The following is an 18,947-nucleotide window of genomic DNA, read 5'->3' on the forward strand; positions in this document are numbered from 1 at the left end:
ATGGGACGAGTTGGAGCCCGGCTCCCAGTAAACCGGAGCAAGAACAACCCCCGACTCCTGCCCAGACGCCCGTCAAGACTCCTTCTCAGAGCCAGGACACGCCCAAAAAGACCAGCCTGGGCCTCCCGCAGCCAATCACCTCCTCCGCTGGACACACCAATAAGAGCCCCACAACTCCTCAGAGCCCACAACCTCCACGACCCAAAGCACACGTCCTCGGTAAGACGACCGCCTTGATGGGGTCAGTCGTTTCTTTTCAAAGGCTCCTTTATGAGGCGAGTCTTTTTGTGCACCGTTACTCTGGCTCCCTCCAGTGCTCATCTGTAGCTACTGCATCCAAATACACAACGGGACAACTTGTGTTTGAATGAGTGTTTTGATGGGTTTTTATCCTTTATATTCATGTCAGTGCATTTCGTATGGTACCGAACTGATATATTCAAACATGCAATATCTTTCACTTCTGTCCATTTCAAGACGTTTCAACTTTAAAAGTCCCATATTATGCAAAATTCACTTTCTAATGATTTCTAACTGTAATGTGTCCCAATAGTCTGTGTATGAGGCCCCAGAAGTGAAGAAAGTCTGTCGTCTTCACTTTTAAGCAAATGTGTACAAGCAAGGCTTATATTTTCCCTTCATGACATCATGTGGGGAAATAACCACTCCCTCTGGTTGTGGATACTCACTTTCACCCTCGCTCAGGGAGATCAAAACTACAACAGCAGCTATATAGAATTAAACATTAGTGCATGGTAAGAAAGCTTCTCCGGGGTTTCCAGATCTGTTCCCGGCTGAAACGCAACGTAAAACCTTCTCACCTCATTAAAAGCCAGCCTGAATCTCGACCTGTGTAGAAAGTCGTGCATATTAAAGACCTTGCCATAAGCACACAGCTGCACTACATACTTAAAAATGGGAAAACAAACATGCATGATGTGAAATTGGAGAAGAGCTTTATAATGAGACCTTTAAACTTTCGCTTTCCTGAACTCCCACCGATCACTACATCGTATATATGATCAGTTTGGTGACTTGATAGTAGGACGTCACCAACTCGCCTCTTTGTAAAGAGAGCTGCTCACGTCATCCCTCCCAGGTACAGCACAGGCCCAGCGTTGGCTCCGCCTCCCGCCTCCCTCGTGGCTGAACTAAAACCATAAGCGCTGTTTCCAGGGTGTTCCAGTGCCGTCGAGGGGAAACTGGGCAAGAACCGCACAGAGGCGGACGTGCGGCGCTACATCGACGAGCGCGATCGCATGGAGAAAGAGAGGGAGGAGGTGAGGAGCAGCCTGGCCAACCTGAAGAAGGAGAGGAGGGAGACCAAAGAGGAGCTCGGCGCCTGCCAAGGTACGTCCCCCCGTCCTCCCCGTGGTGCGCGACTGCCGTGGCCAGCGGGGCTGACGGACGCCCCCCCGTGTCTCCAGATCCCAGGCAGCAGGCGTCTTTAGAAGCCCGCCTCAGGCAGAAGGAGGAGGCGTGTCGAGAGGCGGAGCGCCGCAGGGTGGAGGTGGAGCTCCGGCTGGTGGAGGTGAAAGAGAGTCTGAAGAAGGTGGAGGCGGGGCCTTTCACTCTGGGAACCACACTGGACAGCAGCCTCCAGGAAGCACACACGGTCGGTTTGCGTCTTCTGATGTTTTACGTGTAGAAATACAAATAACATTACATTTCTGAATTTTTACTTTGAAAAAGTTCAAATCGATATTTTATGTTTTTCATATATCTGGTAATGTCCATATATATATCTCGTATAATATCATATGGCTTTGTTTGTTTACCGTTCTCTTAAAGGTAAACAAATTGAACAAGTAAATACAGTTTTAGGAATTAATTTGGATGAAAAACTCAGTTGGAAGCCGCATATAAATATCCTGAAGTCAATTAGCAAAACTAAATATTGGCATGATGTGTAATATCAGATCAGTTTTAAATCGAAATGCACTCAACTTATTATAGAACGCCCTCATTCTTCCATATCTGAGTTACGGTGTGGAAATAATTAGAAAACAGATTATGAAGCTTCAACAAATCCTATGTTTACCAAATCAAACACACAAAATACACAATAATACAGGAGCATGTCTTTGTGTCAAACAGACTTAATTATCCTTCCAAATGTGTCAAATCTACTTTGAAATCCATCCAATCAATGATGCTGAAGACATTAGTGGTGGACGAGATGTCCGTGCGTCTTCGCCACTTACCTGCTCTTTACTCCCAGGTTAAGACGACGACGCTGCCAAATCCCCAAGTCTCATCGTCACCAGCTTCCCAGCCGTCCGGCGGCGGCGGCGGCGGCAGTGGCGGTGGCGGCGCAGACACCAGTTCTCCGGTCAACTCCGCCTCCGCTCTTAAAAACCGGCCGGCCTCCATCATGACCACTAAAGGCACCGTCTTGCAGAAAGCCAAGGTGAGACCGTCGGTCTGATCGCCCGGAAAACATTCAAACACAAATGAGTCGTGATCTCTCACACGGCTTCTGTTCTTTCTCTCTTTGTAGGAATGGGAGAAGAAATCCACCACTTAGGAGCTTCAGCCTGATTCCTGCTGGTTGACCCATCAAGTCCAGCCGTTGCAAGGAGCCAGAGGAGGACAGTTACGTCCACATCGTCCCCCCCGTCCCTGGAAACTTCGCCCTCGTCGTCATGACAACGCGGTCCTACAGAGACGTGCGACCTGCCTCCTCTTCAGCCGCTGCCACTGGACACGTTCAAGGACTATTAGGAGGGGAAGTTGTAGCACTTTGGCCAGTGATTCAAACGCAACACCACTGACGTTCAGACGCCCCCCCGCCCCCCCCCCCCTCTAAATTCTCCCATCACACTCTATAGATTGTAGCTTGGTTCATATATGCTGGTAGCCAAGATGTAAATATATTGACACCATTATTCAGCCTGTTGGCTTGTATTGCTAGCTAAAAATGCACTTTTTATTCAAATAAATAAAAAAAATTTGTGAAAACCACAAAAACCACTTGTGTTGGAAGTCGTTTACGAAAATGTGCATGGAAATGTTCAACACGTTTTAACATGTACGCAGCCTATGGAGCATGCGCCAGGAGCTCTGAGAAATATTTGCACCGCTTATAATACATCGTATATTACACGTTTCTCTCGGCCCGGCGTTGAGCTCATTGCTCATTTTAAACAAGTGGAATAACAGTTTTTAGCCAGCGTTGGATGGAACACCTCCTCCAACGCACAAGAAAAAACCCTGACCCTACATAAAGTCACTTTAATGTGTGATGAAATACATATATTAAAAAAAAAAACTAAGGTAAAGCAAAAAGAAATAAAACAAAACATACAGCTATATTATCAAAACATAATAAAACATGTTACAAATTTTGGATGTTTTTTTTTTGGGGTTGTTATAAAGAAAGTTGTTGGACTTTTACTTTAAAATACAATATTATACTAATAAAGACATACACTGTAATATAATACTTCAACCTGCTGCAGTAGAGGGGCACACAAGGCTCTTGTTGAACTTGACTGCATCTTTAAATACAAAACAAATACACAGTAACGTGAGTATAAGGTTGCTCTTTACTCCATGGGCACCCACAAATATATAAGAAGTGTTCGTATGGTCTGCATCTGGATAGACTTTTGTTTTGGAGGGTCAGTTGGCGTGTCTCCGGCGGTGAAGCTTGTAGTGACGCAGAAGCTCCCGGTGGTTCTTCTTCTGCCTGCTCTTCTTCCTCAGACCCGCCGGTCGGGGAAGATCTCCTCTGGATGGAGTCCGGCTGCTTCCTGCAAACCCAAAACACCGGACACGTCACAGGAAAACCGCAAATCTGATCTAAACCTGCATGTGCTCGGGTCCAGGTTGTCCAGCGATGACGGTAATAAAAGGCCAAAGCAAGAAGATATGAATGAAATTAAAGCACGTGAGGGGGGGGTTTAAAAAAAAGGATTCATTGCACCGACTTGTTTCGCAGTGCGGTCCTTCAAAGCCTTGACACTGGCAGCGGAAGCTCCCCCCCGACAGGATGCAGCTCCCATCGTTCATACAGGGGTTGGGCTTGCACAGGTTCACGGGCTTCTTCACCTCTGGAAAAGAGAAATCAAGCAGAGAGCGGCCGATGACTCCCATCCAGACCCGGGAACTAGCGGGTGCATGTGGCGAAGGGACGGCGGTGTTTTACCCGAGCACAACATCTGCACCAGCACGTCCTCGAAGTACTTGAGATCCTCGTACGACGGCACGGAGATCATGCGCTCCTCCGAGGCGGCGATGTGCCGCAGCCTCTCTCTCTGGACGTCTCCGATGCCGACCACGAACACGGAAACCCCGCCGTCCCTTATCCTCTGCGCCGGCACCACGGCGTCGTCCCCGCCCGAGCCGTCCGTCACCACCACCACGGCCTTGTTGACGCCGGGCCGCGCCCCCTTGGCGACGGTCAGGACGTCCGACTGGATGTGGAGCAGCGCCGTGCCCGTCGACGCCACTCCGCCCAAGTACTTGGCGTCGCCCACGGCCTTGAGGACGGCGGAGCCGCTGTCGTACGCGTCCAGGCCGAAGACGGTGGCGGGCCTGCGGCCGTAGGTCACCAGGGCCACCTGGGCCACGTCGCGGTTGATGTCGAACTGGACGGTGAGGCTGCGCACGAAGCTCTGCAGGCTGCCGAAGTTGTCGCGGCCGACGCCCATCGACGCGTCCAGGGCAAAGACCAGGTCCACCGCCTGGCCGAGGCAACCTGGGAAACGTGGAGGAATTCAGTTTCAAGTGACGACACGCAGCTCTTTCAAAAGCCTAAACACCGAGGAGGAGCGTCAGGGCCGCTGCTGGAAAAAAGTAATTTGGAGGTAAAAAAATAAAAAATAAAAAATTGGAATCCTCATGCTCTTGAAAAAATGTATCTCAGGATTTTTTTATATTTTTTTTTTACAGAGAAACAACAAAACAAATAGAAAATCAATGCCGTTCTTTTTAGGGCCACAGAAAAAAAAAGAACAAAATTAGAGATAAAAAAAGAAAGTCAAAACTAAAAACAAACTGAAGACGTCTGCCCCTCATCATTTGCCGTGGACGCCGAAAAATCACATCAAATCACTTAATTCTGACTATACGGGGTTGATTGCTGCTTATTGACGTCTGATTTTACACAGGGTTTCCTTTTGTTTAATAATAACACGTTTTATAATCAGCCAGGATCCGTACCTCGGTCTTTCCTACACGACGGAGATCTGCACCGTCCCTTCAAAATACTAATACTGCAGAGAACTGATTGTGTTTAAGAGCTAAAGTCTGTTCTGAAACATCGTTTCACCACTTCATTAAACTGCCTGCCATGAATTTTGTAGAAGCAGTGACCTGCGATGGACGGATGTTTCCACTTTGAATTAAACTGGCCTTAATACTCTTCTATTAAAAAAAAAACAAAAAACAATGTCGTCTTTTAAAATCAACGGTTTTGGCAAATGCAGTCTTTGTTTGTCACACAAAGGTTCCTGTGAAACAGTGATGCTTCACGCACTCGTATTGGTATCGAGCCAACAAAGAGGGGGGGGGGGGGCACTTTGTGGGAAACATGACATTCATCGGCTCGTTTTTCTTATTTTTCTTATTCAAATTAAACTTTTAAGTCATAGCAGCAGGACCCAGTTTTGCCTTTTTTTTTTTTTACTTTTTTGCAAATTTGGTATTTTCGTCCTGCAGCTGCATATGAAGTCCAACTTTCTCCCACAATCCAAAGACTTTAAGAGACGGTTTTAAAGGTGATTGTCTTTCTGTGGACTGACACCGTTTCAGCTGGGATAATGACCAACCAACACTGAATACCTCGTCCAGCCACAAGGAGGCGTGTCGCGCTGTAATATGTAATATATAACATAATACACTGAACTCATTATGTAATAATGCTGCATTTTGTAGTATCTGCTGCATTTTTCTTAAGAAACTGTCACATTTTGTAATCACTTGTTACATATTGCAACATTTATTACAAAATGTAATAATTTGGTGGATTATGTAATAAACCATCAAAATTGTTTCCTTAACGAGCCATCATATCAGAATAACACTAAACCTTCCAGCTTAATCAGGATTTATTTTACGATGTTTTGTTTGCTGAAGCCTAAATCAAAAATAAGTGTGTTCATGATAATGGAGCATGTGTTCAGAAGCTAGAAACAAAATCTGCATGACATAAACACACGTAATCTGCATTATTTTATCTAATTATTATAGACGATACAAAGCATAAAAACACAAAAACAAACATTACATTATTACATAATGCGGCTCTACATCCTGCATTTTGTAATAACTGTTATGTAACAAGTTACTAGATAATGCGACGCTCCGAGGCGATTCACCTGTCTGGCGGCGACTTACCTTGAGTGTCCACGCTGCAGATCTTGGCCTTGAGCTCGGGGATCTTGGCGGTGAGCCTGTCCGGTGCAGCGTAGGTGAGCGTCCTCTGCGGATTCCCCGTGATGTTATTGAGCTGCCCCTTCAGGTCATCGGGTCCCACCGCGATCAGGAAGATCTCTCGGTCGCGCGCGTACTTGGAGGGCTCCACCACCTCGTCGACGGCGGCGGTGGCGGTGAGCAGCACCACCACGCGCGGGAGGTCGTCCGCGATGTCGGCGAACACGGGCTCGCTCACGAAGCCGTGGCGCGTCACGTGGCGGAGCGCGTGGCCCGTCCGCGTCTCGCCGCCGAAGGGCTTGAGCGCCTCCACCGCCTGGAGGAGGGCCCTCAGGTTCCCGTTGTGCGCCCCGACGGCGGCCTCCACGTGAGCCTCCGCGCCGAACACCGCCAGGCCCACCTTGCTGGGGCTGTTGGAGCCGATGACGGTCTGCAGGAAGCGCTTCAGGAAGGACTTGAGGCGGAGGAAGCCTTCCAGGGTGAGGGCGTCCGAGCCCTCCAGCAGGAAGAGCAGGTCCACGGAGCAGTCCAGCGACAGCGCCGGGGCTGAGAAGCGGCGGGAGAAGTGAAGGTTAGTTGGTTCCAGGGCGTGGTTTGGCGTGCTGCAGTTGTACAGTCTGTTCAACATGGCGGCGTGCTGACCACAGTGGGGGTCTCCCCCATAGCCGGGTGGACACGCGCAGTGGTAGCCCTCCGGACCCTCTGACACGCACGTTCCGCCGTTCAGACACGGCTGGGAGTCGCAGGGATCTACACAAAAGAAACGTTACCTCGACAAACTCAATCTGGGAATGCGAGCTGGCAGGTAGCGGGTCTTACCGGGACATAAGGTTCGATGACAGACTGTCTGGTGTCGCCTGTAAACCTTGTCATACCTGTCAAATAAACCCAACAATCCTTTAGTTGAGTTTAATCCTACAACTGATTAGGGAGAACAAATGGGAATGACTTGCAGGCACAACATATCATTGGTCCTCGCTGTAATTACAACAACAACAGTGTCATTTTTTAACTTCATTTAAGTGTTCATGTCCATTTTTCTCATATTATGAATAAAATATGTGAAAAATAAAAAAAATATCACAGTTTTGAATCTTTTCTGCATTAATTAACATTTTCCTCCAAAAGTCAATAAAGCAGTGACAATATTATCATCTATATTGAATTAATCACATTTCATCATGTGAGTGCAGCAAATCGAGTGAATGAATCAGTCGCTTCACTCCAACCCACAACGTCTCAAAGCACCAGGCCAGAGCAATAATGTTCCCCGTTTGAATCTGACGGCTTATCAGGCCTTTCAGTGTGGAATTTACACGTCGTCCCTGTGGCTGTGACACGTGAGCCCAAAGTTAAATAGCAGGCAGTGTCTCAAAGCTTCCCGAGAGTTCTGTTAAAGGTCCCGTATCACACAATTCTGAAGAATTTCACATTCTCCAAATCCGTCCTTGGTCCGGTCTAAAAGTCTAAAAGTCCCTGGAGTGTCTCCAGTGAGAACAGTTTCTGTCCAGCCCTCCTCCAGGTCCGTCTCACGGAGAACAACTTTCAGATAAATTGGTTTCCCTGGTAACTGGTCACCCTTTAGCGTCTGATAACGGATGTTAAAAAAAACCCGACAGAAATCCGTAGCTGCCTTGACGAATGCCGTGAAACAGCATGAAGTTTCCAAGTGTCGTCGTACCTTTCGTGGGTCTTGATGAGTAAATGCTGTAACTCGCAGCAACGATGGACGCTAAAGGAAGCTGGTCTTAATTTAACAATACAAAACACCAGTATTGTATAACTAACATATTCAGACACTCAACGTATTGAGTGTCTGAATGTTAGTTTTGGTCGTACTTGTTGTTAGAGTTACTACCAAGTAACCTCATATTATAGTGAACAAATTCAGGATGGGGGGGTTAAAGCGAGTGGCTATTTCCCTGCATGATGTCATGAATGGCAAAATCTCAAAATTGCCTGTTATGAGCAAAGAAATGGAGGCAGCAAGTGAGGAACATGACAGATGTTGACTTCTGGGTTTTCCTCCACAGGCTATGGAGGCACATATTGCTGTTATGAGACCGTTGAGGCTTCATTCACAGGGACTTGCCTGTAGAAGGGACACAGCGACGTGTACGGGGAATAACCCTTGGAGCCTTTCCAACACATGAAATTCCCCTGCAGCTCCTTCACGGTCTCCAGCGTCTTCCTCTCGCAGGGGAACGTTTCCACCCGACAGCCTGGGAAACAGGACGGATGTGACCGTCGGTCAGAGAGCCGGACGATGGTGACGTTCGAGATGTGACCGGTCGCGGCCGTCCAACCTGGCGGCGTGGCGCTGCAGACGGAGAAGGTGCTCAGCGTCGTGTACAGGCCGTTGACCGCGTCGTAGAAGTGCTCGGCGAAGAAGACGTGACTCTCCGTGGGCTCGCTGGCCAGGGCGTGCAGCTCTTCCCACCTGGAAAAACAAAGAGCTTTGCAAAACAACCGCGCACACATGCAGTAGATCTATTTGTTACCGGCCACGGGGGTGATTTTCCAGCCGCCTGGACATACTTGGGGTAGCGCAAGCCCACAGCAAACAAGACCACGCCTGCCGCTTTGAGCTGTGCGGCCGCCTGGACCACGTTTCCCTGAGACCTGCCGTCTGACAGCAGGATGGCAATGCGGGCCACGCCGGAGGAGTTCCGGCCGCCCGGAAAACCTTTACGCAGGACATACTTCAGAGCCAGGCCGGTCTGGGTGCTGCCTCCCCTGCAGAGAGGTCATGTGGGAAAGTGTTGACAAGCAGAATAGTAATTGTTGTTGTTGGAGGCACGCTAAAACGGAGCGATTCTACTGCCAAGGAAAAGCAAACATGACTTTCCCCCCTCAGAATCCACTTTTAATTTTTGGACTGGAATTGCAAGTTGGCTCAATTCCCTCACCTCGGGGCTGAAACCTAAATATATGTCAGTGAGAGCAGGAGCCACTTTCAGTTTCCACCAGGAAAAACATGTTTTACTGTGTTATTTTTTAAAGACATACCTTTTTTTTTTCTATTTCATTAGCCTTCATTTACTCAGAAGAACCACATTGAGATGAATAATCTCTTTTACAAGTGTGTCCTAGCAGCAGTATATAAAACAAGTTTAAAGTGTCAAAATAGTACTAAAATGTTCTTAAAACAAATAAATAGGAAAGAAGACAATTACATGAAAAGCAATAAAAAAGTGCAGTCACAGAGTAAAACTATAAAAGCCACCAAATAGTTTGAATGAGCTAAAACAACAAAAAGGTGAATGTTTTGTTTCCAGGTACTATGAAAGGCCTAAACTCTCCCAACATGCAAAAATAAATCTCTTATCTTCTTAGGCATTATCCCATATAGTTGCTGCTTGAAGCAGTGAAATAACAAGACAATATATCAAAAACTGAAGTCGTTCAGGAATGTGCAGATTTATGTGTTCCTGTACGTCCAAGCACTTTGAACTGCAGTTACAAACACCTCTTCCTCCCTTGACGGCACATTTTTAAATATAAATCAAACAAAAATCATTAAAATAATTCCCCACGTGCAAACTTGGGACGATGACACCAGTTTGACTTGAGGCAGTGGCAGTATTGGAACGTGGGTGGCCACTTCAGACGCTCAGCAAGTCGGAATATTTCTTCAAATAACACGCGCCCTCACACATCGGCTCAGGTTACTGTCTCCTTGCTCGTATTGCACACTAATCCAACATCCAGTGACCACCGGTGGCGCACCTCTAATCTGAAATTAATTTGTTTTCCTTTCCAGCCAGCTGGAAGTTGAAGCCACCATATGATAAACATATCAGAGTGATGAAACCTCAGGAGAACGCCATGATGGAAAATCCTGATAACTCTGCAACACGTCGAGATCTATAACGACTAAGCGTGACTCGTTATGAAGCTTGGACTGAAGAAAAGTGGAAAAAAAACTGTACAATTAAAGAAAACAACTTGAAAATGTATTTAACATCAAGGTGAGATTAAGCAGCGTCTGAGTATAATTCCTTCCGTTTTCACTTCATGCTGTTAATGCAACAGAGTTTACTGTATTTTAAGAGAGCGGTTTGTCATTTTACATGTTGAACAGGTTTCTTTTAATGTTTATGAGTGTCTTCAGTCTGGTGATGTTGATTTTAGCACATTCAACTAAATGCTTCTCATCTCAGACGCTGTTATATAAACTATACACCGCTTGTAAAAAACCCAAGATATTTAGCTTTCGGGTGAAATGTATGGAAAAAGTTCATGCTACAGCGACATCATGAAAGTGGGACATTAATAAGTAGCAATGGCGATTTCCTCAATCCCAATTTGTTGAAACCAAAGCAAACAACAGAGGACATTAAATTAACATTTTCATGTTAATTTGTTGTGAGCTTTCAAGCATCGATTCCATTTTAACACGACATCCCTGCTCAGCTGAACCCAGAGGTTTTACTCTACACGATTCTCACTGAACCAGGAAATCCAATCAATCAAACACCTGAATTTTGCCATTAAACTCCTCAGAAAACAGCAATTTGTGCAAAACCTACTGAAACACTGACGAGTCTAGAGGTCATATCAAGTTCAGCAGGAGAGGTTACTGTACATTTTAGATTCAGACTGAAATTTCACCGGAAAGTCAAAAATCTTTTTGTGATTTCTGTTCATGGCTTTGCAGTTTTAGCTTATTGGTAGATGGATATTCATGCTTATTCTAATTGTTTTTTTAATCTCTACTCATTTCAATGATCTTTTTACTTTGTTTCTTTTGTTTTGTGTTTGGAAATAGATTTATTTGGATCATTCATCCATTGATTCATATCTTTCCCTGAGTTTTTACTACATACAATTCTAAATCCTGCATCTAAATTTTGAAAAATGAATGAAAAGTAACAGTAAGGATAAATAAACTTAAACTAAAAATTGCCAATCTGCATTAAAGACAAACTCAAATAGAATTTTTAAATAAAATGTAAACATGAAAAGGTAAAAACTAAATACCAACTTGCATACTCATTGTATTTCTTCTGTTGCACAGAGGGAGAGCGGCCTCACACGCCTTTCAAACACTAATCATTCTATTTAAATAGCACCAAAGCCAACACTGTAATCTCAAAGGGATTTCACAGACAAAAACCCAAATATTCCACCTGAAAAGAAGAAAAACTCTCCTTTAACAGGAAAAATAATCTACAGAAGCAGAATCTGTAATGCAGCCTGGATTAGGACCGATCAGTCTGCACTTCTATACTAAGTCCACAAAACTACATTTGCAAAAGTTCATGTCATAACTGTTGCGGTGGCGTAGTGGTTCTCACTCTTACCTCACAGCGAACACTCCGGTTTGACCATGGGCTTTGGTTTTTCTGATTTAGTTCATCGGTGTTAGGAATGTATTTGTCGTGTTATTGATTAGAAACCTGATCAGATCTCCAGTCAGCGACCACAAGCAGTTTGTAAGGTGGATGAATGGATTAACTTTTGCCTTTGAATGTTTGTCTCAGGTGTTTTTATGCTTTGATCACAATCTTATATGTATATAGGACCGACCTGTCCTGCACAAATTCTGTGTATTGATGTGAAGGGGAAAAAAAAAAAAAGAAGCCTACCTGAAAGAAATCTTCTTCATGTGCTTCTTCAGCTCCGGCTTGTTGGGAAACGAGTCCAGAGAAAACTCGAGACGTGGAGTGGACCCAAACTGAACCATGCCGACTCGCACCTGTGCAGGAGGCGCAGCGTGTTGAGCGACATGACACACAAGAGGAACGAGGAGGGAGACGAAGGACTGGGCGAAAAGAAACGAAACCTTGTCTGGTCCAATGGCGAGGGCTTGACAGAGCTTGATGGCGTAGTGTTTGGATCTCTCGAAGCTCCCCTTTCCCACGCTGTACGAACCGTCCACGAGGAAGAGGACGTCCATGGCCGCCGAGCACTGCATCACTTCACGAGACGCAGAATGAGACGGTGGACACCATGGAGAGGAGTCACGTAGGCACTAACTCATTCACCGTCTTCACTGCCTCCCTGCACTGGATCATCCAACGATGAAAACAATACCTCAACATAAAAACTAGCTTAGATGCAAAAAAATAAAAAAAAAATGCCCATCACTCTTTCCCTGGAAGACACACTTAACGCCACAGCCAAGCCCTCTGCCTCTCATGTTTGCACTTGCTGGAAGCATAAATAATCGGGGGGGGGAGGGGGGGTGAAGCCTGTCTGTCATGCAGACAGTCTGTCAACCGACTGTTTATGTGGAAAGTCGCCTGCGAATGCGGTCCCCTGCAGAACGTCAGGATTCCTCCCAGGTCCCGTCACCACTATTTACCGTCTATGAACCCTGAAATCCAAGATTTACTGGTGTATTTTATTGTGCGCCTGTTGGCTGACTAACAACCAATTACATACCTGTAGGTTTTATAGCTTCGCAATAACAGGCCGACACGTCAGCGGCTTAATGTTTCAGTTCTAACTGTGTAAGGCATGAGTGTTTCTTTACAGAATGGTTTCAGCTGGGCCTTACTTTCTCCTGCAGCGTTGATCTTCACGATGTTTTCATGGCTGGTCTGGATTTCCTGCACCGAGGCATTCTGCTGAACTGGGAGGGACACAAGCAACGTGGAGGTCAGTCTGGCGTCTGCAAGCAACGGACGTGTAAAAAGTATCTGGACCGATAGAACGGCATCGTGATGTGACAAAAGACTTTGGTGTACAACAAAACTATCAACAACGAAGGAGGAGAACACACTTTCTAGGTTATATTCTGTACTGATGACTTCCTCTTCTCCCAGGATGAACTGTTTGGGTTGACACCCCGTCTGGTGACGCTTCCGTTTGAAACATTTTCCCCACAAAAGCTGCATTCAGCTCTACGGAGCTCTGCATTCCGCCCATTGCTTCGATGAATCTTCTATTAGATTACACACTTACTCCCTTGAAATGTCCAAATACTGTAAACATTGACTCTTCAATACACTGTCTTTAGATTTTTAAATTATAAAGGTTTTATTTGTGTAGATTCTACATTATTATCATTATTAAAAGTGTTTTCTGCACGAACAATTGGTGTTTGTCAATCTGGTACAAACCTGCCTGCTTTCTGTCCTTTTTGTTGTTTGCTGCTGAAAACCTGAATTTCCCTTCAGATTAATAACACAAGTATCTACCGATAGCTATCTTTGTTCTCCCACTACTGACTTTGAAAGCTTACCTTTGTAAATATTGTAGATACTTGAAAATAGAATTTAAAATATATATTCTTCAAAAAATGAAACACTTCTGATGTAAACACTTCATAGCTTTGTGGCAGATTCATGAAATGTCCCTGTCGCGCCACATTATGTAATAACAATGCAATGTGTCATAATGCTATACATTTTCAACTCATTATGTAATAACGCCGCATTTTGTAATAATATTCTTGAACATTTTGTAATAAACTAGGTCCCATTTTATAATAACTTGCTCGACATTGAAACGGTTGTTTGAAACAAAAAAAAGTAGGTTAAATGACTGAATGCACTCAGTGCCAGTTTCAATCTGGTTTGCGTTCTTAATAAATACCGATTGTCTTGTAACTTTAAAAATCTAGCAGCCACAATGGCTGCTAGATCTAAAAGGTTCAACCTGATGCCGTCGCTGTGTTGGCAGGACATGAGCAAAAGCAAAGAGCGACATTTAATTCTCTTCCAACTGAATCTTAGTTTTCTCCTCATTATTAAACATAGAACCACGTCTTCAGATAAAGAGCTACATTTATCACATGACGCACCAAATTATCACATTGTCGAAAAGAGAAAGGTGGAACATTCATATTTTGTTGCAATATGTAATACGTTATTACAAAATGTGGCAGATTATTACAGAATGTGGCAGATATTATATAATGAGGTGAAAATGTATTACATTACTACATAATGTGGCGCTACAGTCCCGCCCCCCCCCCCCCCCGGCTGGGAATCACTGGCTTAATAGACTGATAACAGAGACGCCAGACTTGAGGCCAAAACCAGGCCAGCAGTGTCAGAGAAAAGAAAATTATATTAAAAAAAAGTTCTTTGCTGAAAGGTGCAACAATAAATTTACAAAAACAGCATCAACATCAAATACAGACCCTTTTGGGGTCAGTTTGTGAAAACATGAAAGCTGAAGGCTAATCTAGTGTGCTTTGCAAAACACTAGTGTGAAGATAAGAAAAACAGAAAATTGCACTTAATGTGAACACATTAGCTTGTATGGTCTTAAGTTTTGATCGAATTAGGCACCAGAGGTAAATTGAGAGCCTCGACACCCCTGGACTGAAAGTATATCCTCCATTCACTGAGAAAGGATGAGAGGGCTCACTAATGTGAATGATCAACCCGTCCACCTTCCCAGTTTCAGAACTTCAACATAAGATGCTTTTCTTTTCAGCGCCGACCCGTCTCATGGTGGGTAATTATCGGCAGTTCGGAAACTCGCGCTGTCGAAGGGAAATAAAACGATCAGTTGGGCGCTCTTCCCAAAGCCAGGCGCACTCCCACCTGACCCGCCCCGCGGTTTCTAATTGAGAATTTAAAGCTAATGTGAGCGGACAAGTGGGGAGAAGCATTCTCCGGCTCCATTCACCGAGAGGACGTTCCTCCATTCAGGCCCACGTTGGGCCCGGGGATGAGGGAGGGGGGACGTGAACGTGCCTGGTTGTCCCGGGGAACCCCGACAGGTCACAGAGGCATTGGTCCAGAGACGAATCACTTGAGTGATCTTAGAAAAACGTGCAGCGCCGCACTAAACGAATTCCACCCTCTGAAAAGCACAGTGCGTCTCTTCCAGCAGGACACAAAGAGGTTTGTTTGTTCCCATCGACGCGGCCGCGATGCTGCAGACCATCTGTCTGACGGACAGTTGGTGGCAACGACATCCCGTCAAATGATAAAGAGGCGGAGAGACCAAAGCAACGAGAACGAAAATACAAGTTTGAGGGTTGTAGTTTCCGCTACGATGGTAATTTACAGACGTGGGGTAAACACAGAGGACTGGAGGAAAAGTACAGATTGTCAATCGTGTCCATTTTCGTCCTTTTTAAAACGCCAGCAATGACAAAATAGTTGTAATTTCTCTTGTGGTTTCTATCTCAGGATGTCAAACACATTTCAGTTCAGGGGTCACATACAGTCCAGTTTCATCTCGAGTCGGCCGGACCGGCACAATAGTGCCATGATAACCTTTAAATAGAACATTTTAAGTTTTTCTTTGTTGTGGAGCAGAAAATAAATGATGAAAATGTATTTATTTAAAAATAAATAAAACCCAAACAATGACAGCTGAAAATTCTGGTACTTTCTGGTACAAAGTACCCAAGTTAAAGATAATGGTAAATATATATGTTTTTGAGTGTGACAGCACAACGCTAATCGGTTTTAGTTGTCGTGTGTCTGTTTTAGTTGTGAACGTGGGTTGTGATGCATGAAACTTGTGCTGCCGACTGCTGTGGAGAGAAAATAAAAACAAATAAATAAAGTTATCCAACTCCGGGACAAATAAAGTTGCCAAACGAAAAAGGACTCGTGCCTTTTTGAGAGAACAACAGATACTTCTTTCTAGAAGCTAAAGACATGAAAACTGCTCATTGGCTGTGGGGCTCTGGGAAAAGACTAATCAAGTTTCTACTTCCTATCCTCTTATGGAAGTTGCTTATTTGATAAATGCAAAGGGAAGGTGTTCAACTCATTACTTCATTCACCTTATCTTTAGTATTGAAAGACATTCAGTATCAACGATCATCTAACATTGGAGGAAAGTCACTTCATGGCAAACGGCTGTGATCAGAAATGTTACTGGTTGTACTAAAATGCACTAGTTTCATTATATAATCTCCCATCAAGGGACAAACTTTTGGAATGAGCTGAAAAGCAACATAAACCACTCAGCCACATTATTCATATCTAAAATAAAACTGAAGAATCAACTACTGGAGAGTTATGCACGTGGTTTACATGTGGCTTGGTGCTCGCAGGGTTAAACTGCTTCTCTCTGAACACGAGTCAACTCAAGGTAGAAGATATTAATAGTATATTCATGAAAATATAGTTGTTTATTGTTTTGGATTTATGACCATTCTTGTAGGAATATGATATATATATATATATATATATATATATATATATATATTCTGTTTTTGTCATCGTCGATAGGTTGGTGGTGTGTTGGACCCCGGCATGATTAAAGTTTTATCTTTCACAATTTCACATAATTCATGCACAAGTCAAAATGCCTGGTTGCAAGTGTGAAATTATAGAAAATAAATGAAATGTTATGCAGAAAAAAAATGGACACTATTGATGTTGTAGTTCTGTGATAAAGACTGCACGTTGCTGCTTATATAGTCAGTCATTGCAACTCTATTGCCTTTTTTGTCACTTTGATTTTTGTCTTTTTTTCTTTTCTCTTATGCAGATATTCTGAGGGTTTTTTATTGCTCCCAAATCAAGTTTATTTGTATGTATTTGTGATTATCTGGCAAATATTGGGCCAATAAATGGTGCAGTGACACTGTTGAAGGGATGATGGGGTTCTGTTGGAGCAAAACAAATGTTTGTCAACACTGTACTTTGTGGGTTTTTTCCCTAAAATTATTTTAGAAAACAAAACCCCAAAAAACCAGAACAAATGGAAAATGGCTCGCCGATTTCTCTGGCAATGAAAGTTTAACTTCCACAACTTGGATTCCGTGGACAGAAGGAGCTGCGGGAGATCAATAGATATCAAAGAGTACATAGCTAAATGTAAAGAGAGGCCTCTAATCTGACCCCTTCAACAATCCTGACCCTTTCATCCTGCGCCCTAATCCCAACATCAAACCTGCCCCGAAGTCCCCCTGACAGTGAAAGTTTAGGGTCTTGGCGAGCAGCTCCCTCCGGGCCAGCGGGGCCCCAGAGCTCCGAACAAAAAGTCCGTCTGTTCAGCCAAGTGCCTCCAGCAAAATTACCGTCTATCTTTAAAGTCTGTGAAAGAAACCGAAGCAGGGAAATGAGGAGCAAGGTAATGAAGGAAGGAGAAAAAAAAACAAATTCCTCTGGCTGAGGGGGGGGGGGGGGGGTCGACGTCCAGTTGGCATTCATCCCTTTGTAGATATGATTAACACTCCCTTCAAAATCTGAGATGAAACTTTGGATCTGCTCAGGTCGACCTGTCAAATGGAATTGGAGCGTCTGGCTTGTGGACTGCAGCGTGTTATCTGTGCTGTCAGCAACGGGGCGAGAGAGGGGGCGTCTTGACGAGGCAACACAGTCTGGTTTGCTCAAGTTCAAAGTCTTAAAAACGGCCAGTAGTAAATACTTAACATGGTGCTAAAGCTGTCATTTTTGAAAACAACTTGAGATTATATCGCCGAGTGACTCCCCGCCTCTTCCCCTCGGGCAAATACCGATACTCCCAAGGTCCACAAGTACAACTAACGATACGCTATAAACAAAACAAAAAGTGGCCGTGCCTGGAAACAAGTTGGAGTACAAGGAGCAAGACAGTGTTCAGAGGTGAAGACAGGACACCGCCGAGCAGTAAAGCATCTTGTAAATTGGTTGAGGTTGTCCAGAAGAGGATCTAAACAGCAGCCGTCGACCCGGAGGGGCCATTAGTCAGTAATATTCATCCTGACGCACCGGTGCATCGTTCTGCAATTGTGAGAAACCAAACATTCCCTGAACTGGAGCTTGCTCGAATGGCGCCAGAATACCAGAGAAAAAAGCAAAACGGTACTAAAAATCAATGAGCCGACCTTGAAGGAGCAGCAGCGTGAGGAGGAGGGAGAAACCGATATCAGGGTGCATGTCGGGACACCTGGAATGATAAAGAGAGAAGAGAAACGGGTTCAGCGAGGAGAGAAAACAGAAAGCAGCAAAATGCACAGAAGTGGAAAACAATTGGCTCTTGTAAATAAAGTCACATGTTTTCTGAGATTCAACTGGGCTGAAAGAAACAATTATTCATCTAGATCGCGGCTGTCAACACTCAGTTTAGTTCAGGGGACACATGCAGCACAATATTGCATAAATTAGTGCCACAATAACCTTTAAATTCAAACTTACAAGGGTTTTTCATTGTCTTGGGGCAGAATATACTGTACTTGATGAAAATGAAACAATTCCGATCAAAAAATGACTACTGCTAGATATTTTCTGCAGACATGACTGAAAGTCTGTTGAGATCAACAACTTTCATTTCAGCCTCCAGAAACAACCAGCTGTTAAGGTCTCGGCCTCAGTGTTCCGTGAAACAGCACACACACGGGTATAATGCTCATTTTAACTGAAAAATAGCAGAAAATGTTTTCTTTGTAGTTCTCATGCTTTGTAAAGTTAACTGAGATCTGACAGGAACTGCTGGACGACTGGTTTTCCATTCATATGCAAAAAAACAGAAATCAAAAAACATATTAAGACAGGGAAATGTATAGATTTTATTTATTCCTCCAGCATCACTAAAGTCAGGTTGTATTGTTTCCATACAGTGGAGTGTCGGTCAACGTTTTTAAGAAAACAAGAGAGGCAGTCTACCAAAGACTAATTTCTCTCAGGTTAACATCCTGACGTCAGCACGGGGTAATGAAC

The 18,947-nt window shown here is 44.4% G+C and overlaps 2 protein-coding genes across 3 annotated transcripts in view; one reads left to right on the forward strand and one right to left on the reverse strand.

The window, feature by feature from the left end:
• The window catches only part of afap1l2 (actin filament associated protein 1-like 2), a 42,249-nt gene extending 39,270 nt beyond the window's left edge, over positions 1-2,979 (forward strand). For both annotated transcript variants that reach the window (XM_080517255.1, XM_080517256.1), the window contains 5 exons: positions 1-219; positions 1,177-1,350; positions 1,428-1,615; positions 2,222-2,410; positions 2,501-2,979. The exon at positions 1-219 is cut by the window's left edge and continues 46 nt beyond it. In XM_080517255.1, coding sequence (XP_080373381.1) covers positions 1-219; positions 1,177-1,350; positions 1,428-1,615; positions 2,222-2,410; positions 2,501-2,527 — 797 coding nt within the window. In that variant the 3' untranslated portion in view covers positions 2,528-2,979. The remainder of the gene's footprint in view (positions 220-1,176; positions 1,351-1,427; positions 1,616-2,221; positions 2,411-2,500) is intronic.
• A 645-nt stretch (positions 2,980-3,624) lies between these two features.
• Positions 3,625-18,173, reverse strand: vwa2 (von Willebrand factor A domain containing 2; the record flags this gene model as incomplete). The annotated part of the gene is made up of 13 exons (XM_080517492.1): positions 18,116-18,173; positions 12,884-12,958; positions 12,167-12,300; positions 11,970-12,079; positions 8,917-9,114; positions 8,685-8,818; positions 8,471-8,600; positions 7,198-7,253; positions 7,021-7,128; positions 6,343-6,924; positions 4,151-4,702; positions 3,933-4,055; positions 3,625-3,755 (listed from the first exon to the last, which is right to left on the reverse strand). Exons 1-13 carry the CDS (start codon positions 18,165-18,167, stop codon positions 3,625-3,627), a joined length of 2,385 nt encoding a protein of 794 aa, XP_080373618.1. The 5' UTR covers positions 18,168-18,173.
• Between the last annotated feature and the right edge of the window lie 774 nt (positions 18,174-18,947).

Source organism: Blennius ocellaris, assembly GCF_963422515.1.
Source record: "Blennius ocellaris genome assembly, chromosome: 21".
Classification (NCBI taxonomy): Eukaryota; Metazoa; Chordata; class Actinopteri; order Blenniiformes; family Blenniidae; genus Blennius; species Blennius ocellaris.